Source organism: Ranitomeya imitator, chromosome 4 (genome assembly GCF_032444005.1).
Source record: "Ranitomeya imitator isolate aRanImi1 chromosome 4, aRanImi1.pri, whole genome shotgun sequence".
Lineage (NCBI taxonomy): Eukaryota > Metazoa > Chordata > Amphibia > Anura > Dendrobatidae > Ranitomeya > Ranitomeya imitator.
In genome coordinates, this window is record NC_091285.1 from 423,321,425 (window position 1) to 423,345,570 (window position 24,146).

The following is a 24,146-nucleotide window of genomic DNA, read 5'->3' on the forward strand; positions in this document are numbered from 1 at the left end:
ACTCGTACTGGCTCCCAGAGAACCAGTTTGGTGCAAAAGCAGTAGGAACAAACAGTAACAATATAGAAGAGTACAACATGTCAACTTAAAAGAACAGGCAAAAGCCATTAGACTAACAGGGTGGGTGCTATGTCCCTTAATGAGTGGCTTGGAGAAAAGTATTTTATGGTGAGTACACAAAAATCCCTGTTTCGCCTTCGCCTCATTGGGGGAGACAGACCATGGGACGTCCCAAAGCACTCACAGGGTGGGAAAACAACACAAAGTATTATGCTTCATGCAAAAACTGCCTAAATGTGCGCCACCGCTGCCTGCAGAATTCTTCTGCCCAGACTCGTATCCGCTGAAGCCTGAGAGTGAATATTATAGTGCTTAGCGAAGGTACGTAAACTGGACCAAGTCGCAGCTTTACAGAACTGCTCAGTCGTCACCTGATGCCGAATGGCCCAAGAAACCCCCACCGCCTGAGTGGAGTGTGCACTGATCCCCACTGGGATGGGCTGACTTCTGACTCGGTATGACTACTGGATGGTGGAACGAATCCATCTGGCTATCGTGGCCTTAGAAGCGGCAAGACCCTTCCTGTGACCTTCCAAGAGAACGAACAGAGCATCTGTTGTTCTGAAGGATGCCGTCCTTGAGATGTACCTTCACAGAGCGCCGACCAGGTCAAGAGTGTGGAGAGCTCTTTCAACCCTGTGAATAGGGGCCGGACAAAAGGAAGGAAGAACAATGTCCTTGTTAAGATGGAAGGATGAAACGACCTTTGGCAAAAAAGATGGCGACGGCCGGAGGACAACCTTGTCCTGATGGAAATTAAGGAAAGGCATCCGGCAGGATGAGGCAGCCAATTCTGAAACTCTTCACAAGGAAGGCAACCTTCCAGGACAGAAAAACCAATGAAATGTCTTGAAGCAGTTCAAACTGAGGTTCCTGAAATGCACTTAGCACCAAGTTGAGGTTCCAAGGCTCTAAAGGCATGCGATAGGGAGGAGCGGCGTGTGACCGCCCCCCCCCCCCTCCCCCCCTCCTGATGAAAGGTCTTAACCTGAAGTTTTGACACGATTCATCTCTGAAATAAGACCGATAGAGCGGAGGTTTGGCCCTTGAGAGAGCTGAGTGCCAGACCGGAGTCCAGACCTGCCTGTAGGAAATTTAAAATGGTGGGAACTGAGAAGACGAGAGGGGAAAGATTGCGATCCTTGCACCAAGCAAAAAATGTCTTCCAGGTACGGTGATAGATGTGGACCGATGTGGCTTTACGGACACTAACCATTGTGGAAATGACCTATTGAGAAAGCCCAGCCTGGGTCAAGACCCAAGATTCAACAGCCACACCATTAAACACAGGGCCCCTGAGTTCTGGTGGTAGATCGGGCCCTGGGAGAGCAGATCTGGCCAATCCCGCAGCCTCCAGGGTATGTCGGCGACGAGGCGTACCAACTCTGCAAACCGGGGGCGACCAGGATCACTGGGACTCCTTCTGCCTTGATCTTCCTGATTACTCTGGGGAGTAACGGTAGAGGGGGGGAAATGTACGTAAGGCAGAATTGGCACCATGAAAGAACCAGAGCGTTGACACCTATAACTCTTCGATCTCGAGACCTCGCTATAAACTGGGGAACTTTGGCATTCAGTCTGGACGCCATGAGATCCACATCTGGGATCCCCCAGTGAAGACAGATCTGATTGAAGACTTACGGATAAAGCTCCCACTCCCCCGAGTTTAAACCCTGATGGCTAAAAAAGTACGCTGTCCAGTTTTCCACTCCTGGAATATGCACCGCTGAGATCACCGAGTGGTTGTTCTCTGCCCATCGAAGGATGTGAGTTACCTCGGACATGGCTGCCCTGCTGCGGGTACCCCCTTGATGATTAATGTATGCCACAGCTGTGGCATTGTCTGATTGAATACGGATGGGGTGACCTGCTAGAAGATGTTGGAACTGTTGCAGGGGCAGCTGAATAGCACGGATCTCTAGAACGTTGATCAGTAGCTTCGATTCCAGAATTGACCAGCGGCCCTGAGCAGTGTGGTGGCGGAAGATTGCTCCCCAGCCCGAAAGACTGGCATCAGTAGTCACCATCAGCCATTGAACAGGTAGGAAAAAATTCCCGCGGTTGAGGGAAGAGTTCAACGTCCACCACCTGAGAGCCGGTCTGACCTGCAGGGACAAGTGGCACCTGCGGTCGAGAGAGAACGTGTTTCTGTCCCAAACTGCCAGAAAGGCATGCTGTAGGGGACGAAGTGCAGTTGGGCAAAAGGGAGAGCTTCCATTGCGGCCACCATCTTTCCTAGTACCCTCATTGCAAACCGAATGGAGTAACGGGAAGACTGACAAAACGCTCGGGCTCCTTGTTGAAGGGCTAAGACCTTGTCTTGGGGAAGAATTACCAACCCCCAAGAGGAGTCCAGGGACATTCCTAGAAAGGAGATCTGCTGGGCTGGGACCGGAGAAGATTTGCTTAATTTTATCAGCCAACCCAGGCGAGAAAGGGTATCGCAAGTAACGGACTCCGTGCAGTCATGGAAAGGCGGACCCTTGATCAGGTCGGCCAGATAGGGCAGAACGACCACGCCCCGAGAGTGCAGGATGGACATGACAGCCACCATGATCTTTTTGAACACTCTGGGGGCCATAGCGAGGCCAGGGCCGTGAATTGGAAATGCTAGTCGTGAATGGTGAAGCGCTCAATCTCTGATGACGGGGGGGGGGAAGGGGTGAAATCGGAATATGTAAGTAATCAGATGTCGATTGAGGCCAAGAATTCGCTCTCTTCCAGGGAAGTGATAACTGAGCGCAGAGATTCCATGCAGAAATGACGGACCATGAGAAACTTGTTTAGAAGTTTGAGATCTAGTATGGGTCTTACCTGTCCGTCCTTCTTTGGGACGACGAAAAGGTTCAAATGGAAACCATGAAACCTTTCACTTTCTGGGACGGGGACAACGACGCCATCGTGATGGAATGCGCTATGGCCCAGAAAAAGCGTTTGCCCTTGCCTCTGAAGAGTGTGGACAGGAAGGAAAGAAACTTAAAGGGGTGCGTGTAGCAAAGTCGATCTTGTATCCGGACAGCACCAGATCTCTGTCCCAATCATCTGAGATGACGGAAAGCCAGACTTGACAAAAGAGAAGTAGGTGGCTGCCTACCCTGCCGTGTCGACCGGATAGCGCTTGAAGTCAGCGTGAGGAAAATCTCTAAGACCTAGGACCTTTAAGTCTCGACTGCTTGCGTCGGGACTTCCAATGCTGGTTAGGTCTGTATGAGGCCTGAGTTCCTCCATCCCTTCGTGGAGAACGTCCTAAACCGGACGAAGTAGTGGTAGTGGCCCAGCCTGGAGTGGAGTGAAAGGAATGGAAACTGATCTGCTGCTGGCTCCGAAAGAGAAGTCTAAGTCTCTGTTGGGGAAGGAATTTACTCTTCCCTCCCGTAGCATCGGAAATAAGCTGATCCAGCTTCTCTCCAAATAAGCGACCGCTTTGATAAGGAAGGGAGGGGAGAGACTTTTTTGATGCAGAGTCCACCTTCCACTCTCTGAGCCATAATATCCTTCTGATAGTGATGGCACTGGCTGCTGATTGAGCAGCACAACCGGCCGTATCTAAGGATGCATGTACCAGGTAATCACCTGCCCAGGAAATTTGGATGGCAAGATGCACCACCTCTTGAGGAAGGTTACTATTCCGAAGTGAAGTAGCTAAGGTCTCTTACCAGAAAATCATTGCCTTAGCTACCCATGCTGCGGCAAAGGATGGATAGAGAGCCGAACCTCAGGCTTCAAAGACAGAGTGAGCCAAACTTTCTATCTGATTGTCCGTGGGATTTTTGATAGATGAGCCATCCGGCACGGACAGGAGAGTGTTGGATGCTAGGCGGGATACTGGGAGGGATCTACCACAGGAGATTCAGCTTAATCTTTTTCCAGATCAGCTGAAAAAGGATACTTTGCTTCAAGAGGCCTTTGTCCCGAGAAGTGTTTATCTGGGCGTTATTTGTACTTATTAACTATGGCTCTAAATTCAGGATGAATAGCAAATGCCTTATGAGAGCGATTAATCCTCTTTAAGGACATGGTTTGATCCGGAGCAGAGCCGGAATCTTCCTTAACCTTTAAAGCCTGGTTGACAGCCTCAATCAGCAAGTCCACTATTTTCTGAAAGTCTGGCGAATTCGGATCTAAGGAACCATCAGATTCACACTCAGATATCCGTTCGCTACTGACCTCCGGAGAGGGAGAGCGAGAAACAGAGCTCGTGTCTGCTCAGGAGACCTGCTATGGATCCGTTTTCTAGGTGCCTGGCGACTTCTAGAGTGCTTACGGCCCCTGCCAGCCGACTGCTCTCGGCCTGGGGAGGATCCGTCTACATCAGTCCTGCAAACGCTCCGGTGTCTCGAAGGATCACGGAGGGATTCAATCACTTTGGCCAGTGAAACCATGGATTGAGAGTGATGAAGCCCACTCAGGGGGACTAGGTACATTGTGCTCGGTGGTGGCGGCGGAGGGCTCCCGAGCGCAGTTGGGGGTCACAGGCATTGCAGAGCGGCGAACGGAGCCTTGGGAAACGCAGACTGGCAGGAGGAGCATGAAGTAAAGTATAGCCATTGTTAGACTTTTTATATGCCTTAGACTGGGACATGATGTACCCTTCAAAGTGGCCCTATAATAGGGTTTGTTGAGAAGGGATACTGCTGAGAAAAGGGGTTACAGCAGGGAGGAGGATGTATAAAGCAGGACTCCCGGGCCCAGGTGTGTGTCCCCGCTCCTCCTGCGTTTCTCCAACTGTGTGGCCCCTGTGCTGAGAACACTTGCTGCCGGGACCTTTCCGTCCTTCCTGATGACAGTGTGTCCTGAGGCGGTCTCGGGGAAGAAAGCTGGCCCCCGAGATCTAAGAGGCGCTTCTCGTGCTGTGCGAGAAGCGTCGCGAACGGTGGGCAGAACCTCCACATCGCGTCATCGCATGGGCGGAGATAGGGGGTGCGGCCTAGTACAGGGCTGAAGCAGGGGAACTTACCCGGAGAAGCTGTCGGGTGGCAGGTAAGCCAGATGTATGATGCAGGTCCTCCTGCTGGTCTTGGAAGTGCAGGGATAAAGGGGTAACCCTCAATCCACTATCCCTTAATAGGGAAGTGGGGAGGGACCATCCACCTCCTTGTACCATCTGCTTTAACTGTGGTGGTGCAGTGGGGGCTGCTTGGATGCCAAAAAAGGGGCCACTGTACATCTAAGGGGTTAAGTCCCCTAGGATGTTATAGGGCTAAATGTCCAGCATTAGGCCTGGCTGCGGAAGAGGATATGTGGAGACGACACTCCGTGTGCTCATCCGTTAGGAGAGTGGGGAGATCGGTGCCCCAGAAGGGACCTGTCGCCCAAAAAATTCAGCCCAGGCTAGGCATCCCACGTCGCAGGAGAGGATACGGAAAGGCACACACTCTATGGTCGCCTGTTGATGGTTTGAAAAGATCAGTACATTGAAAGGATCAGTCGCCCCTTCCTTCCACTTGGAAAAATTGGTAAAAATAAAATTATAAAGATCCTTCGGTCTGAAGACCAAGCCCATGTGCTTCCTACGGACACTAAGCAAGAACTGGTTCTCTGGCAGCCAGCACGAGGGTGTACACTGTAGAGGAAGAGCTAACATTTTTTTTGTGTTAACTTAGTGTCAGCCTCCTAATGACAAGCAGCATACACCCATGGTCTTTGTCCCCCAATGAGGCAAAGGATAAAACAAGCCCTCACATGGCCATTTTGATCAATAAATAAAAATCCGCAAAAAAGATGCCCCAATGACTAAACACGCTCTTCCACATAGTTATTTTTCAATAAATAAAAAAGTTACGGCTCTGGGAAGAAGGGGAGCAAAAAATGAAAATGTATAATTTCAGCACAGGAACATTTTATTTAACCACATCCAATTCATTGTTTGATTAAAATGAAATTTTGTTCGTGGGAAACCCCTTTAATGTCAGTGTTCATGACTCTACCATAAGGCTATGTGCACACGTTGCAGATTTCCTGCAGAACTGCAGCGTTTGTTTCCACGCAGAAACGCTGCAGATCTGCAAGTGATTTACAGTACAATGTAAATCAAAGGCAAAAAAAAAATGCTGTGCTAATGGTGCAGAAAAATCTGCACGGAAAACGCAGCAGATTCAAAAAAGGACCATGTCACTTCTTTTGTGCAGATCTGCAGCATTTCTGCACCCATTCCATTATAAAAATCCGCAGGGGTAAAAACGCAAGAAATCCGCAGCAAATCTGCACAAAATCTGCAAGAAAAACGCATCAAATCTGCACCTGCGGTTTCTGCCAAGAGATGCAGAATCCACACAGAAAATTCCAAGGCAAATCTGCAACGTGTGCACATACCCTAAGAGAGAGACTGGGCAAAAATGGCTTGCATGACAGAGTTTCAAGACAAAAACCACTGCTGAGCCATAAGAACATAAAGGCTTGTGTCTCTATTTTGCCAGAAAACATCTTGATGATCCCCAAGACTTTTGAGAGAATATTCTGTGGACTGACAAAACAAAAGTTGAACTTTTTGGAAGGTGCATTTCCCATTACATTTGACATAGAAGTAACATAGCATTTCAGTAAATGAACATCATACCAACAGTAAAATATGTTCGTGATAGTGTGATTGTTTGGAGCTGTTTTGCTGCTCCAGGACCTGGAAGATCTGCTGTGGTAAATGGAACTATGAATTCTGCTGTCTACCAAAATAATCCTGAAGGAGAATGTCTGCCATCTCTCCGTGACCGCAAGATGAAGCACACTTGGGCTGTGCAGCTGGATAATGATCCAAAACACACCAGCAAGTCCACCTCTGAATGGCTTAAGAAAAACAAAATTAAGACTTTGGAGTGGCTGTCAAAGTCCTGACCTTAATACACCAGATGCTGTGGCATGACGGTAAAAAGGTGACTCATGCTCGGAAACCTTCCAAATGTGGCTAAATTACAACAATTCTGCAAAGATAAGTGGCCAAAATTCCTCCAGAGCATTGTAAAAGACTTAAGGCTACTTCACACTAAGCGAGGTCGCTAGCGAGATCGCTGCTGAGTCACAAGTTTTGTGACGCAACAGCGACCTCAGTAGCGATCTCGCTATGTGTGACACGTAGCAGCGACCAGGCCCCTGCTGTGAGATCGCTGGTCGTGTCGGAATGGCCTGGACCTTTTTTTGATCGTTGAGGTCCCGCTGGGTAGCACACATCGCTGTGTTTGACACCTTACCAACGACCTCGTTGACGACTCAGACACCGACACATAGGCGTGCATTTGCGTTGCCTTTTCCCCACCCCTCCGCTCCGATTGGTGGTTGCTACTGCGTTCTGATTGGCGGTCATGCCTTCAACAGAAGGCGACACAGTAGCGCTTCCATCCTTTGTACCTGACCGCGTGGTGGTTTGCAGATCGTTGTAGAGTTCTCCGGCCTGCGACTCCTCTTCGATGTATCTTTTCTTCAACGGTTCTTCTGACACCTATATTTTGTGCACGGTAGGTATCGTTTGGGGTCTCAAATGCGTTTTCATTTTTCCGTAATCTGCAAACCACCAATCGGAACTGAATGGGCGCAGAAAAGGCAACGCAAATGCACGCCTGTGTGACTACGTCGTCACACAGGACGTCCCTCATCGAGGTCTGAATCGTCATAATAGCTGCCATATGACAGGGTCACAACGACCAACTACATCATTGTACAGGTCGCAACAGGTCGCCGCATCGCTGCTGCGTCGTTGGGAAGATCTCACTGTTTGACATCTCACCAGCGACCACATAGCGACGCAGCAACGATCCCTGATAGGTCGTATCGTTGTCGGGATCGCTTTAGCGTCGCTAAGTGTGACGGGGCCTTTACTGCAAGTTATCACAAACGCTTGATTGCAGTTGTTGCTGATAAGGGTGGCTCAACCAGTTATTAGGTTTAGGGGGCAATCACTTTTTCAGACAGGGCCCTGTAAGTTTGGATTTCTTTTTCTCTTAATAACAAAGACCTTAAATTAAAAACTGCATTCTGTCTTTACTTGCGTTATCTTTGTCAAATATTTAAATTTGTTTGGTAATCTGAAACATTTTAGTATGGCAAACATGCAAAAGAATAGGAAATCAGGAATGGGGCAAACAATTTTTTACACAACTATATAGCTGGAAAACATCTATACAGCAGTACTGGGGGCATGTAAAAGGGTTTTCCACTAATACATGTTTTCTGGTCAATGAATTATGCTGCATGAAAACAAATCATGCAGTTACATTGCACTGCTCCAGTTACGCAGCTCTGCTTGCAGCAGTGACGTTAGGACTAATCGTTCAGCGAAAAGCCAGGCTCTGACTCATGCTGTCCCTAGTGTCGGCAGCATAATTCAGCCGGCAGGTTCTCTTTAAAGTGGATCTGTCACCAGGTTTCACAATATAAGCTGCACACATTGAAAAATGAATCTCTTCAAGCGTGATGGCACCGGCCCTGCTCACATCCCAACGTGGAAGTGAGCGGCGCCAAATAAGGCTGGGTTCACATTTGCGTTCAGGAGGGCTGCAGATAGCTGCATACTTCCTCCCTGAAACTCTGCCTACTTCCGTAGGCGTCCTGGGTTTCCCTGCGTACCTATCTTTATCATTGGGTACGCAGGGACATGCGTTGCCTTCAGATGCCTCCGCATGCGCAGATTTGACGTGTGCGGCCAGCACACGGAAACGCAACATGTTACATTTTCGTGCGGTCGCCGCACACGTCAAATCGCAGGGAAACACAGGACGCATACAGAAGTAGGCAGAGCGTAATGGAAGTCCGCAGCCCTCCTGAATGCAAGTGTGAACCTAGCCTACCCTCTTTAGAAGGGAAAGAAACTTGTGCAAGTCAGGCACCATGCTATAATTTCCCTACATTTGTAACAAGGATGACCATAATATCAAGTTCTTGGTAGTGAATTAATACAAAAAGAAAAGACTGCCACACAATGTAGGTATGCATTAAGCAGAAGAGTCACTACTATTTTATGCCAATTGGCAGGATTCAATTAATGGGGTCTTCTGACAGATCTCAATAACAATGAGCTACTAAGAAAAACAGTAAAGCAAAGTATTTGCTGCCGATTAGCTTTCTATGGGGATTGTTAGTAAAGTAAAGTTGTCCTTACCGGTTTTCTCTTTCTGCAGTGTTGAACTGATTGTACAAGGTGCTAGTGCTGTTTCGAGCCCCCAGTTTCCCTGCACTAGTAGGTGTACTTGTGCTTGGACCACTCTCCAAGTTCAAATTTAGTGTAGATCCAACACCACTCTCCTGCAGGTAAATGCCCAAAGACTGGCGCTGTGAGGGCACACATGACATCAGCAAAGCACTGGATTTCTGTGAGATAAAATGAAACTTTATTTTTCAGTTCTTCCGGGTCGGGTTGGGGGCTTACATACAGAATTATAGACTGCTGTATATCAGCCCTGAAAGGTGATTGCCGTATCTTATATTGGCCAAAATTTCTGACAGGATCCCTTTAAATAGAAAGAAATTACATACACTTACGTATCCAAACTGAAAGATTGTAGTCAGAGATATAACAAATATAAATTCCCTCTAACTCACAAAATAAAAGTGCAACATGCAAAGACATAACCCCACTAGTATGGTATGTTTATTTTTGCAAGTATGAGAAAAGTGTCAAAGCACAGACTAACCCGGCTTTCATGGCGGACCTCTGTTCTATGGGAAGCTTTTACTTTATCCCATGTTTCCTTCCACTTCTCAGGAACAGGTCGCAATTCCATCTCTAGATTTTGTAACTCCTATGAAAATAATAGTTCTGGTATTTATTAGCCCTGGGCAATGTGATAGATCATACATTGGACATACACAAAAAGTGACAACACCGAGAAAATAGAAAACAACTAGTAGACATGCAGATGAGCAGTCCTTGTGTTACATAGATTTTCATTCATTCGACGGGCCGCCATCCAATACTCCACTACCAGTAAAAACTAAGCCATGAAAATCAGACCTGGGGCCCACCTTTTGAAAGGGGTTGTCAATGACAGCTCCACACTATACAAATAAAGACATTCTGGACAATCCATTTGTCCATATATGTAGGGAAATGAAGAAGGAGTGTTTCCCAGGATACAAACCATTTTCCATGGAAAAATTAAAAATTTCCACTTCAAATTCTGAGTACAGTAAAATATGTTGTAGTGTGTAATCCACTAGATTTCAGCTTTCTATTGCTAAACACACCAATAAATGTATCCTAAACGACTTCATAGCACTTCTAAATCCAAGATATTTGATATCTGCACACATGCTTTCTAGTGCTTTACATAATAATGGCGTAATCTATAGATTTACCTCTAACAAGCAAGTGATGGCATCTGGCTGGAGACGATGTGCTGCATGATAGGATGGCCAAACGATCTTACGCTTTGTCTGGGGAGCAGAGCTATCTGTTTTCTCAGGTTCTTCATGCCGGTGTGCCTGAACAAGCTCCCAGTCATAAGAAGGACCTTCACTCAGAGCTTCATGGGTGTAATAATCCCAAATGTGAAGACCCCATACAGAACTGTTTGTGCGTAGTACCTACAGAAAAGCAATAGAAAAATACGGTAGTTACTTACCGATAACGGTATTTCTCAGAGCCCATGACAGCACTACCAGAGAGAGGGAATCCGCCCTTCAGGACAGGAAACCTACAGGATAAAAAGGGCGGTACCTCTCTCCTGCGTCAGTTTGGTTTACATAGCATCAGAGGTCCTCCAGGTTAGTGACAACAGGAAAATATACAATTTTAGCAAAATATTTATCAAGATTACACCGTGTCTAAATTAAAACCACACATTTCATATAATAAGGTGCTCACCGCACACGTGATAGGGTGGGAATAAGCAGGTGCTGTCATGGGCTCTGAGAAATACCGTTATCGGTAAGTAACTACCGTATTCTCAGTCGCCCATGACAGCACTACTAGAGAGAATTACAGAGATCATTGCTTTAGGGAGGGACCACAGCCTGCAAGACCCTTCTTCCGAAGGCCAAGTCAGATGAAGAGGCCAGGTCTAAGCGGTAGTGCCTAAAGAAGGTTGAAGGTGATGACCAGGTGGCCGCCTTGCAGATTTTGTCTATTGGTACCTCCGACCTTTCGGCCCAGGAGGTCGCCATGGCTCTTGTAGAATGCGCCTTGAGCCCTTCAGGAACTGCGTTTCCCGTGGACGAGTATGCCAAGGCTATCGCATCAGTTACCCAGCGAGCTATAGTGCTTTTGGAGGCTTTGAATCCTTTCCTAGGTCCCTGAAAACAGATAAAGAGAGACCCTTCCTTCCTATACTGTCGGTAGGATTCTAAGTAGTGTATTAAACATCTTCTCACATCTAAAGTGTGGAACTTTTCCTCTTTTTTATTTTTAGGGTTTGGACAAAAGGAGGGAAGGATTATTTCTTGGGACCTGTGGAAATTGGAAGCAACTTTGGGTAGATAAGCGGGATCTGTTTTTAGTATTACCCTATCATCCATGATTTGTGTGAATGGAGGGTTCGCAGATAGAGCCTGGAGGTCACTAATTCTACGGGCAGATGTCAAAGCTGTGAGAAGGGCCGTTTTGAAAGATAAGATTTTAAGTGGTAATGAATCTATGGGTTCGAATGGGGGTTCTGTCAGAGCTGATAGGACTAAATTTAAGTCCCAGGATGGAAGGCTTCTGATTTTTAAAGGTTTAGATCGTATCGCAGCTTTAATAAACCTTGTTACCCATGGGTTAGAGGCAATACTCTCACTATATAATGCACCTAAGGCCGCTATTTGCACTTTTAAGGTGCTCACCGAGAGGCCCATCTCTAAGCCTTTTTGCAGAAATTCTAATATTTTGACCACTTGGACCCCGTCTTGTAATTTCACCCCAGAGGTGGATAAAAACTTTTTCCAGATCTTACCGTAGATCTTAGTTGTTACTAATTTTCTACTTTTTAACAGTGTAGACACTAAATTATCTGAAAAGCCCCTTGCCCTTAGTAGTGACCTTTCAAGTTCCACGCTGTCAAGTGGAGGTTTGCTGACTGAGGGTGGAACACCGGTCCCTGGTATAAGAGATCCGGAAGATCCGGGAGAACCCAGGGATCGGAGACCGATAGAATTCTCGGCCATGAAAACCAGGCCCTTTTGGGCCAGAAGGGGGCTATTAGGATGATTCTCGCCCTGTCCTGCCTGATTTTCCGCAGAACAGCCGGAATAAGAATGTGAGGAGGAAATGCGTATGTTAGACCCTGAGTCCAAGGAATCGTAAATGCATCCAGAGCCCGAGGGCCCCCTTTGGGGTTCAGAGAACAAAAATCCCTTACTTTCCTGTTTTCTGCACTGGCAAAGAGATCTATTACAGGAACCCCCCCAGATTTTGGTAATGCGATCGAAGATGCTTTGGTTTAGTGCCCATTCCCCCTATTTTAACCGGGTACGGCTTAAGAAGTCTGCTTTTTGGTTCTCTACCCCCTTTATATGCAGCGCAGAGAGGGATAGGAAGTTGTCTTCTGCCAAGATGAAGATCTGGAAGGTAGCCTTCATTAGGGCTTGGGATCTGGTTCCCCCCTGATGGTTCAGGTAGGCTACCACTACCTGATTGTCCGAAAAAACCCGGACATGATGCCCCTGTAGGTTGGGAAGAAAATATGATAGAGCGTGACTCACTGCCCAAAGTTCTTTTTGATTCGAAGATACCTCGTATTCTTGATCTGTCCAGACCCCCTGAGTGATACTGTCGTCCAGGTGAGCTCCCCACCCCGTGGGACTGGCATCCGTGGTAACTATCCGAGATGTGTCTATCACCCATGGAACCCCCTTTGATAGGTTTTTGGGATCTAACCACCAGGCTAGGGAACGAATAGTGTTTGAATTTAGAGACATTTTTCCTTCTAGGTGTCCCCCCAGTGTAACCTGATTCCTCAGAATATCCCACTGGAGATCCCTCGTGTGAATTTGTGCCCACTGTATTGCCGGGAGACAAGCAGAAAGGGACCCCAGCAGTGACATCGCCCCTCTCAGGGTCATATGAGGGTTTGAACGAGCTCTGGACACAAGATTTAATATTTTCTGTTTTTTCTGGTCTGGAAGACGACATTCCTGTGTTATCGAGTCCAAAGTGAGGCCCAAAAACTCTTGAACCCTGGTCGGTTCTAGTTTTGACTTTTGGAGATTTAGGAGCCAACCTAACTCTGTTAGGATTTTTATCACTCTGTCGCATTGTTGGCGACAATGTTGGGCTGAGTTGCTGACAATCAGAAAGTCGTCCAGATACGGTATTATTGTAATGTCTTTTTCTCTTATGTGGGCCATCATTTCCGCTACCAATTTGGTAAATATACGAGGCGCTACCGAGATGCCAAATGGAAGGGCCTTGTACTGGTATTGTTTTATTTCTCCTCCCATAACTACCGCTAGTCTGAGGTATTTCTGGGCATTTTTGTGGATGGGGACATGATAGTACGCATCGCTGAGATCCAACACTATCATGAAGCAATTCGGAAACAGGTTTTTATTGTTGATTTTATTGATTCCATTTTGAAGGATTGATTTTTTACATAACGGTTTAGTTTCCGTAAATTGATTATTGTGCGGAAAGAGCCATCCGGTTTTGGGACCAAAAATAGTGGGGAAAAGAACCCTTTGCCTCTCTCCAGTAGGGGAACTTCTTGGATCACATCTTTCATTATGAGCTTTGAAATTTCTTGTTCCAAGGCCTGTTGTTGCTGAGGTGAGGGTTTTAGTGGGGTGACCACATAGTTTTGGGGAGGAAGGGAGGTAAAGTTTATCTTTATCAGATCTAAAATCCAAGTATTGGTTGAAATTTTTTCCCAGGCCGGAAGGTATTGAGACAATCTCCCTCCCACCCTGGGGGAGGTGTCACTTAGGGGTTTTTTTTATCTCTTGGGGAATTACCAAAGAGGAAGCCCCTATCCTTCCTTCTCCCATCATCCCATCTGTTCTGTTCCCTTGGGGGACGTCTCCGAAAAAACGTCCTACTCCGAAAGGGCCGTCTAACAAATGGTGCGGCTAGGTTAGGGAACCCCTTCTTCTTATCCCCTGCTTTTTGTAAGATGTCATCTAGGGTTTCCCCAAATAAGAATTTCCCCTCACATGGAATTGAACAGAGTTTTTGTTTGGTCTGTAGGTCGCCCGGCCAGCTTTTTAACCACAGCGTCCTACGAGCTGCATTGGACAAGGCTGCCGATTTTGAAGCAAGTTTGATTGAATCGGCTGATGAATCTGCCAAAAAGGCTGCCGCCCCTCTAATCATGGGAATTGATTCAATCATTTTATGTCTAGATATGCCGTCTTTTAGTTTCTTTTCCAAGTTATCTATCCAAATCATTAAAGATCTGGAAGTACATGCGGCTGCTATTGCAGGCCTTAGACACCCCCCTGCCGATTCCCATGCCCCTTTAAGGAAAGTATCAGCTCTTTTATCGAGGGGATCCTTCAGGGTTCCCATGTCCTCAAAGGGCAATGCAAATTTTTTTGACGCTTTGGCTACTGCTACGTCGAGTTTTGGAGCCTTGTCCCATGACGTAGAAGCCTCTTCCTCGAAGGGATATTTTCTTTTAAGGGAGGGCACGGATGAATTTTTCCTTTCCGGTTTCTCCCACTCTTTCTTAATTAATGCTTGAATATTCTCATTAAGTGGAAAGACTCTGCGCCTTTTTTGCCCTAGGCCCCCAAACATAATGTCCTGTACTGTTTTGTCAGGACGTGGATCTACAACCCCCATGGTTGATCTTACGGCCTTTACAAGGGCATCTACTTCGTCTAATGGGAAGCAGTGGCGGCCTCCGCTCTCAGAATCCGAGGAGGAGGAGGAACCCTGTCTGTCTGAAGCGTCCCCCTCAGAACTAGAAGAATCGGAGTGAGAATAGGGCACAGGTATGATGTGGACGTGTCCGAGACTGGCTGCCTTTTGGGTGGTGGTTTTGAGCCGAGTTGAAGCAGCGTATAAGTGCAGAGTTGTTAGAGACCCGATAGTATGTGTGCTGGGATATGTGGAAGAAATTGGAGTTGACAATACTTGGAAGATTGCAATTGCTAGGCTACTCTACATGGCCAGGAAAGTAATAGCACGAAACTGGATAAACGCGGAACCACCTTTGAGAAGGGAATTTCTCCAATATGTTCAACATGGTCTAAAATTGGAAAAGGGGGTGTACAGTAAAAGGGGGAAAATAGAACTCTTTAATAAAATATGGTCTCCTTGGCTTGATTTGGATTGAGGAGTATAGGCGTCGTGTTTCCTAAGACCTGGAAGAGGATAAATTACAAGAGGCAGATAATGCCTCGGTGGGGTGGAGATTGAGACTGAGCTGTCTTATGGGGGAGGGGGGTAGTTGGGGTAATGTTGGGGTTTATTAAAGTAAGAAAATGTGTATCTGATATAATGCAATGTAAATGGCATTCTGTTGTTCTCCTTTTTTTATATTGTTAATAAAAATCTATTTAAATTAAAAAAAGAGAATAGGGCACAGGTGTTTTTTCCTTGACCTCTTCCCCTTTAAGAGATTTAAATGCTGTTTCCACCTCTGATCTTATTACAGATCGCAATTCAGAGGCGAAACTAGGGGTTTCTTCACACAGGACTTGTCCTATACAGGAGCCACATAATTTCTTATCCCAGTTTTGCAACAGGGGTTCACTGCATAAGGGGCAGACTCTATTCTTAGTTTTCTCCGTTTTCTTTCTTGCCTAAAAACAAACGGAAAGGGGGACCCCAATTATTTGGTGAACTTTCACGAAGATCACTCACCCATCTTGCGCAGCCACAGGTACCGGTTCTGGAGGAGGTATAGGATCCTGTATCAGATCCGAAGTCTGTGGTGTCGGCTGGTTAAGCATATTGGCTTTACTCCGCGGCGTGGAATGGCTACTGGAGCGAGTGCTGCAGGTGCCTGCAGAGGACCTTTTCTTTTGGTCATCTGGCTTGCGCTGGTGGTGACGCTGACGTTGCTGCTGCTGCTGCGGTGGCTGCTGCTGCTGTAAGGCCTGCACCTGCTGGAGCTGCTGGTGGCTGTCCTCCATTATTAGGACCGCATGCAGCAAAGAGTGATTCCACAGCGGTGCTTAAATACTATACGCCGATTAACCCCCTCCTCCAGGGCTGCGTCCCAGGAAAGCGCTGATCCCCCTTGGATTACTGAGCATGCGCGCTCTGTCCGGGACCTGGAAGTAGTGTTCTCTATATCCGGTGCGGCGGCCATCTTGGTGCTCCTTCACACACCAGGCCACCGCTCCGAATCAGGAAGTGCCTCTGCCCGAGGCACACCGGGTCCCCGAAGCCCCTACCCCAATCCGGGGAGGCGGCCGCGCTTCCCTCCGCGCACTCTGCAGCCCCATCGGACCCAGCAGTGGCGGCGTCGGACACCGCGCCAGCCGTGACAGGGGCCTCCCCGCCGTCATAGGTCGACTGGTCGGCTCCGGATCTCAGGTACCATCCTAGAGGGTTCCCTGTCAGGACAGGAAACAAAACTGACGCAGGAGAGAGGTACCGCCCTTTTTATCCTGTAGGTTTCCTGTCCTGAAGGGCGGATTCCCTCTCTCTGGTAGTGCTGTCATGGGCGACTGAGAAAACATGACACCAAAGAGTCAGTATAACTATATACTTCCACTACATTTATATTACGGAAGCATGGTGCCAAACTGTGCTACAGCTTACCTCTCCATCCTCAGGGCAGAACATATAGTTATAGAACATTGGATTCTTCTTGTGTATTCGCTCCATGTACTCCCATACAGAGCGGCAGATGTGAGGGCCACGTCGATCTCCCTTTTCATCATACAGAACTCCTGCAATAAAAATGCGATAAAATATAAAATATATTAAAGTGACTGTTCAGCTATTCTGTGCAAAAGCTTGCGTCATTAAGGCTCTCACAAAGACCGCCTACACAAGCCGTTGACCGACTCACCTTTCTCAATCCTCTCACAATCAGAGTCTAGTAAGAAGGTGCGGAATCGGTTAGACACGCAGTGGTAAGCCACAAACTTCAGGTAATACTGGCTGAACTCAAACTCAGATGGGAACTGCAGATGGATCTGTAGCGAAGGGGTTAAATAAGAATTTGTCAACACTTAACTTGGTTCACTGTGCGTTATAATTGGGAATCGTATCTTCATATACATAAAAAACAACTGAGGTGGATATTGTCTACATTAACAAACATATAACATCTATCACACATCGTATACCGTGTTACAGCACAAATGTTGATTCCTACTGACCTGATGCACGCAGTCCAAAAACTGGAGGAAAACAGGAGTGAAACCATTACTCTGGCTGGCTGCTGTGTGTGCACCACGATGGCTAAATCTGTGACCAAATGAAAGCCATTCTTTTTCTATAAGTAGTCGAAATCCTTCAATAGTTCGATAATACGGGTCAGACAATAGCTGAACCAGGCACACCACCTAACAATAAAAAAAAAAAAAAGGACAAACTGTACTGAATGGGTATATGTATGAACACATGAAGCCGTTTAACTTTTTTAATCATCAACAAGAGCTGGATGCAAATAATTTCAGTACCTGTGTGGTAAGATCCCATCCGTCCTCAAGGCCAACCAAGACAGAAGAACCACTGTCCAACAATTCTACAACCAGGGCAGACACCTGGAGTAACTTGTGAAGCTAAAATATATAAAGCATTGTAGTTTGGCAAAAACAAAGTGAAAAAAACCAAGCAGACCCTGTTGCGTGAAGTGTAAGAAAAAAATGGAGGAAGGTAGCTGGGTCATATGGATTTACCTGTAAAAGCCACTCAGAATCTTCTAGGGTGCGCAGGTAGGATAAGCTAGGGTCCGTGGATGGGACACTCGGCACACAGGCCTTCATCAGTTTTTTGAAGCTGGCTTTAACTTGTCTGACGTCAAATAGCTCAATAGGGACTAGCTCCCACTGCTGCAGTGGGTCTTGCTTCACCCCCTAAAAAGAAAATTCAATCATCACATCAGGCATATGCCACATACAATTCATGTTAAAAGGCACATTCGCCAGGAAGACTAAGACTTACTTTAAGCTGTGACTTGTCACCAATGATGTACAGAGCAGCTCTGCGCGGAGTCAGTGCATTTTCTGAAGGGCCTCCGTTTTGATGAGGGGTAAGAAGTTCTCTTGCTGCCAGTCTCGTTCCTACATCTGAGTTCATGCCGTAGGAACTTAGTCTTCCAGTGCCACGCATGCTTCCCCATTTCCCTACAGGAACACGAAAGCTGATGAGGATCCCAAATAACAAAACTCCCTGCATCTTACTTAGCTGGAGACAAAAACTTAGTGTTATTCTACTAGTCAGCACACTATATTAAAGGGAACCTGTCAACAGAAAAACCGCTATTAAAGTGCAGATAAGGGGTAAAAATGCAGGTTAACAGTGTTATTAACCTGCCCGGCGCCTACCCTTAGCCACACTTTGCTGAATCCGCGCCCTCCCAGCCTTGACTGACAGCCAGCCAGCCTCAATTCAGAGCCAGTGTCAGTCCGCGCCGGAGGGCTCGATTACAGTCGTTGCTCTGTACAATCAGAGCGGTGACTGAACTCAAGTCTGCGCCGCCCCTGTGACTAAAACCGGGACACTGCAAGGAGGAATAAAGATAATTTTCTCCCAGCAGCATTCGGCTACAGGCAGGCGCCGGGCAGGTTAATAATGCTATTAACCCCATATCTGCAGGTTAATAGCATTTTTTCTAGTGACAGGTTCCCTTTAAGACTGACAAACTGGGAAGAAATGCAAAGACATTTAAGGCAACTAAGTAGCAAGCTTTGTAATATAGCAAAATCTTACAAAGGGAAACACATTTCTAAAGTCTATGTTAAGCACTAGGACACGACCAACTGTACTGGCTTGGGGCAACCGACTGGAGTTAGCGGGAAGACATCTGTACTGTACTGACCTTGTTCAGCATAGCCTCGTCTCACTGCGGGGTGCTTAATACCCCGAGTTGAGTGACCTGGTTTAAGGAGAGAGGGGCAACTGTATCAAGTGGAAACCACCACATTTTTGACTGAAGTGTTAAACGGGACATTATGAATGACCAGGAGAACACAGCTAGATCAGCACACAATGCAGAACTGGTGCATGATGTTAAGTGCCACACATTAAGAGAACATTGTATCAATTATTATTCAAGCTCAATGTAAGTGGTTTAGAGCTACATAACGGTTTGGTTTAGTAATTTTTTGTGTTAATGAAAAAAAAGTAATCCATAGACAGAGAATAAAATCAGAAAATGTATGAATAACAGGTTGAATTAGGACAGTGTACATACTATGAGCACTCTGACGATACACCTGTATTCAATGTGTGGGCAGTCATATGCAAACTAGACTCGCCTGGCTTCTATCAATAGAAGAAAACTGAAAGAAGCACAGTAGTCTAGTTGGCACATGACTGCCCACCTGCAGTGAATATAGGGGTGTCATGATCGTGTGCATCACACACTGTCATGATTCGGCAGAAGCAGTCACTTGTGTGACTAGAATCTTTTCTAATTAAACCAGACAACCCCTTTAAAGAGGACCTATAACTCCTGCAAAACGTCATAACTTAAGAGGACAAAATATAAAATCCTTCTCGAATATATGCAATGAAATTGGGGTGCATACATCCAGCTTCAATGCACATTGCCATGAAGGTAGATATTTGCAAACAGCAGACTGACATTGATCTGGCAAATCATGTCCCTCATGCCTCCAAGGGAGTGATAACATGATTAGTAGGATGATTAGTCTGGGAAAATCAACACCGCCATGATTAGACACCCACTGATTCACTTAGCACACGACAAGTTCTAAAAACTATTTTATGGTGATAGACAAAAAAGGAGATTTTTGTGTACTCACCGTAAAATCTTTCTCTTAGCCTCTAATTGGGGGACACAGGACCATGGGTGTTATGCTGCTGTCCATTAGGAGGCAACACTATGCATAATCTGAAAAAGATTAACCGTGGCTCCTCCTCTGCAGTATACACCCCTGGACGGTGTCAACCTTCTCCAGTTTTGTGCAAAAGCAGTAGGAGGAACAGGACATGAATAACATAACCATGCCTATAAAAAGGCAACTATGTACGAGCTCAAGCAAACAATATGAGAACTCGACAGTAACAACGGCCCGGAAGGGCAACAGGGTGGGAGCTGTGTCCCCCAATTAGAGGCTAAGAGAAAGATTTTATGGTGAGTACACAAAAATCTCCTTTACTATGTCGCCTCATTGGAGGACACAGGACCATGGGACGTCCCAAAGCAGTCCCTGGGTGGGAAGCAATGGACGAATATTGTGCAGTCAGGCCCCTACACTTGGGGCACCGCCGCCTGCAGAACACATCTACCCAGGCTCGCGTCCGCTGAGGACTGGGTATGAACCCTGCAGTGTTTAGTAAACGTGTGTAGGCTAGTCCAAGTGGCCGCCTTGTTGTGCCAAAGCCTGGTGCCGAATGGCCCAGGAGACCTCTACTGCCCGTGTAGAGTGTGCCATAATACCGTCTGGAAGAAGAGAATTCTTAAGGCGGTAGGCGTCTTGTGAAGTGGATTTGATCCACCTGGCAAGGGTAGCTTTGGAAGCTGGCAGACCCTTGCGGCCGCCTTCTGGAAGAAGGAAGAGAGAGTCAGACCTCCGGAAGGACGCAGTCCTGGGCACATATATACGCAATGCCCTGACAAGGTCAAGCGTATGCAGAGCCTTCTCCACTCTATGAACTGGGACCGGACAAAAGGATGGCAGTGAAATTTCCTCATTGAGGTGGAAGTGGGACACAACCTTCAGACGGAAGGATGGGACCATACGGAGAACTACCTTGTCCTGGTGAAAAACCAGGAAGGGCCGTCTGCAGGAGAGTGCTGTCAGTTCAGACACCCTGCGTAGCGAGGTGATTGCCACCAGGAAAACCACCTTCTGGGAGAGAAGGCGAAGCGAGACCTCCTTAAGGAGTTCGAAGGGTGGTTCCTGCAATGCTGTCAGGACCAGGTTGAGGTCCCACGTTTCTAGTGGTCGGGAAACCCCCTGAAAAAAAGTCCTTACTTGCGGCTTGGTAGCAATGCGCCTTTGAAAAAGCACTGAGGGGGCTGACACCTGGCTCTTAAGCGAGCCCAGGGACAGCCTGGCCTCCAGACCCGATTGGAGAAAACCAAGTACTTTGGGTAAGGAATAAGGGAGTGGAGTCTGGCCACGAGATTCGCACCAGGTAAAGAAAGCTTTCCAGGTACGGTAATAAATCTTGGCAGAGGCTGGCTTCCGTGCCCTGATCATGGTTCCAATGACGTCCGGCGAGAGCCCTGCCTGGGATAGAACCCAGGTCTCAAGGGCCACGCCGTCAAATTGAGAGCCGTTGAGTTCTGGTGGTAGAACGGGCCTTGTGATAGAAGATCGGGGCGGTCGGGGAGACGCCAGGGGGCGTCTACTGTAAGTTGTACGATGTTGGCGTACCATGTACGTCTGGGCCAGTCCGCTGCGATTAAAATGGTTGGAACTCCCTCTTGCTTGATCTTCCTCACCACCATGGATATCAGGGGGAGAGGTGGAAAAATGTACAGAAGCTGGAACTGGGTCCAGTCCTGAACCAGAGCGTCTGCTCCGAGCGACCGCGGATCGTGTGTTCTGGCCATGAAGTTGGAGACCTTGGCATTGAAGTGGGATACCATTAGGTCCACATCCGGGGTCCCCCAGCGATGGCAAATCTGGCGAAAAATTTTGGGATGGAGAGACCACTCTCCCGAGTCTATTCCTTGTCGGCTGAGGAAATCTGCTTTCCAGTTGTCCACACCTGAACGTGGACCGCCGAGAGAACCGACCCTGTGTCCTCTGCCCAGTCCCCCTGACTGTATTCTGATGTGAGAGGCTGCCAGTAAGTGATGAAAGGCTCTCAATGCCAGGAGGATGGCACAAATTTCCAGGATGTTGATGGGCATGGTCGCTTCCACTGGGAACCACTTGCCCTGTGTTGTAGGTGCACTACACCCCAAAACGTCAGGCTCGCATCGGTGGTCAGAACCTTCCATTGACCTGTGAGAAAAGATTTCCCCTTTGCTAGCGAGGTTGGCTTGAGCCACCAGTGCAGGGACCTCTTGGTTGACGACGTTAGCCGGAACTCCCTGTCGAGAGAGAAAGGGTTTTTGTCCCAGGACTTGAGGATGGCTAGTTGGAGAGGCCTGAGGCGAAACTGGGCAAATGGGACGGCTTCTATTGCTGCCCCCATCCTGCCGAGGACTCATGGCAAACCGGAGAGATCGAGGGGGTTTGTGGAGGAGGGTGCGAACTCCTAGGCGGAGAGCAGTACCTTGTCCTTGGGAAGGAGCACTAGACCCCTGGAGGTGTTGAATAGCATTCCCAGGAAGGTCAGAGACTGACTCGGGGTTGGTGATGACTTTTTTTTTTTTAAATTCGTTTATTAATTTCAGAATAGACAAACATTGCACATATTACATTTATCATTATTAAACATACCATCAGATACAAATGATTACAAACATCATCGCATCCAAAGTTCAGAGGCAATAGACTGTGCATGTTGAATCACTAGTACCTACAAAATACCTACTATACAACTTAAACAACTTTAACCTTTAGTAATAAGTCGCCAAAAGAAAACAGATTCAAGTTTGCTCTGCAACGATGTCCCCAAACCCCATGCCCTCCCCCCCGTGCATATATCTAATCCGCGCAGACTACAGAGTATGATGAGATGAGTTCCATCTACCCCAAATTTTTTCGAATTTACCTGGGCATCCTCTATTATGGTACAGTGTTCTTTCATATGGGATAACCGAGTTCACCAGGTCAATCCAAGCTCTGAGAGACGGGGAGGAGCTACCCATCCACCTTAATGCCAGTACCTTTCGTGCTAAGAAGAGCACTTCTCGAAGGAAGATCCCAGTATGGTGATCCCAGGTCTCTGTATCCCACACCCCAAATAGGCAAGTCAATGGTTCAAGTGGGACAGGGATTAACAATAAAGACGTTAACAATGTCGTGACTTCTTTCCAATAATGAAGGATTACCGGGCACCGCCATATCATGTGGGTAAAATCCGCATCATGTGCGTGACACCGTAAGCAGTCTGACGTCTGAAGGCGGCCCATTTTAAAAAGTCGTGTCGGAGTCAGATAAGTCTGATATGTAATATATAGCTGGGTCATCCTATTGTCAACTGAGGGAGAAACTTTAGTTGGAGATTCCAAAATATCTTCCCACTCCTCTCCCAGTGTATCGGGAAGGAGTCCCTCCCATTTCTTTTTTAAGGAGTTAATAGTGAGCCCATCTCCCACGGATAATAGGTATGTGTATAAAGAGGAAATGAGCCCCTGAGGACCCTGTGATTTGAGAATGCTTATAAGGGGTAAAGATGAAATTGCTCGACTTGCACCTGCATTTCGCATATGTGACTGGAAAGCTGACCTCAGCTGTAAATAACGGAAGAATTGAGATCTTGGGATATTGCAGGTATCCCGCAATTGCTCAAAGGACACAAAAACATGCTGGTTATACAAATTACCTACCGAGAGAACACCACATAAGATCCAGAACTCGGTAGATGGGTGGTTTAGTAATTCTGGAAAATAACTATTATACCACAGTGGCATTTCGGCTATTATATCTGTATATTTAACTTTTTTAATTTGTCTCCATATTAATCTCGCTTGTCGAAGCAATGGCAGCAAACGGGGAGCACTGACTTTCTCAATTTCCAAAAAACCCAGTGGACAGTCAATCCGGGCAGAATGGATTATATGGCTTTCTGAATTAGGTAGGGAGTTGCTAGGCATCCATTTGCTTATCGCCCTAGCCTGCCCGGCAAGATAATATAGATAAAAGTCTGGTAAGGCTGCCCCTCCCCCCCTTGTCGGTCTCTGTAGAGTAGATAGCTTGAGTTTGGGTCTAGTCTTCCCCCATATAAAGGACGTGGTCAGGGAGTTTAAGTTTGCAAAGAAAGATTTGGGTATTGGCACAGCACTATGTTGGAGACAATAATTAAATTTGGGGAGCAATATCATCTTAACTAAATTAATGCGACCTGCAACGGAGAGAGGGAGTTTGCTCCAAGTTATGAATTTAGATTTGGCCAGGTCCAATAGTGGATAAATATTAAGTCGTAGGTCCAGCTGACTATATTGAGACATATATATATATTGAGACATATGGAT

General features: G+C 47.0%; 1 protein-coding gene across 7 annotated transcripts in view; it reads right to left on the minus strand.

Annotated features, from left to right (window-relative positions):
* SBF1 (SET binding factor 1) overlaps positions 1-24,146 on the minus strand; it is a 260,258-nt gene that overhangs the window by 33,490 nt on the left and 202,622 nt on the right. For all 7 annotated transcript variants that reach the window (XM_069765474.1, XM_069765471.1, XM_069765468.1 and 4 more), the window contains 9 exons: positions 18,026-18,207; positions 17,761-17,937; positions 17,542-17,643; positions 17,239-17,424; positions 16,926-17,052; positions 16,673-16,803; positions 10,342-10,569; positions 9,678-9,785; positions 9,146-9,354 (listed from right to left, as the gene is read on the minus strand). In XM_069765474.1, the coding sequence (XP_069621575.1) occupies positions 9,146-9,354; positions 9,678-9,785; positions 10,342-10,569; positions 16,673-16,803; positions 16,926-17,052; positions 17,239-17,424; positions 17,542-17,643; positions 17,761-17,937; positions 18,026-18,207 (1,450 nt within the window). The remainder of the gene's footprint in view (positions 1-9,145; positions 9,355-9,677; positions 9,786-10,341; positions 10,570-16,672; positions 16,804-16,925; positions 17,053-17,238; positions 17,425-17,541; positions 17,644-17,760; positions 17,938-18,025; positions 18,208-24,146) is intronic.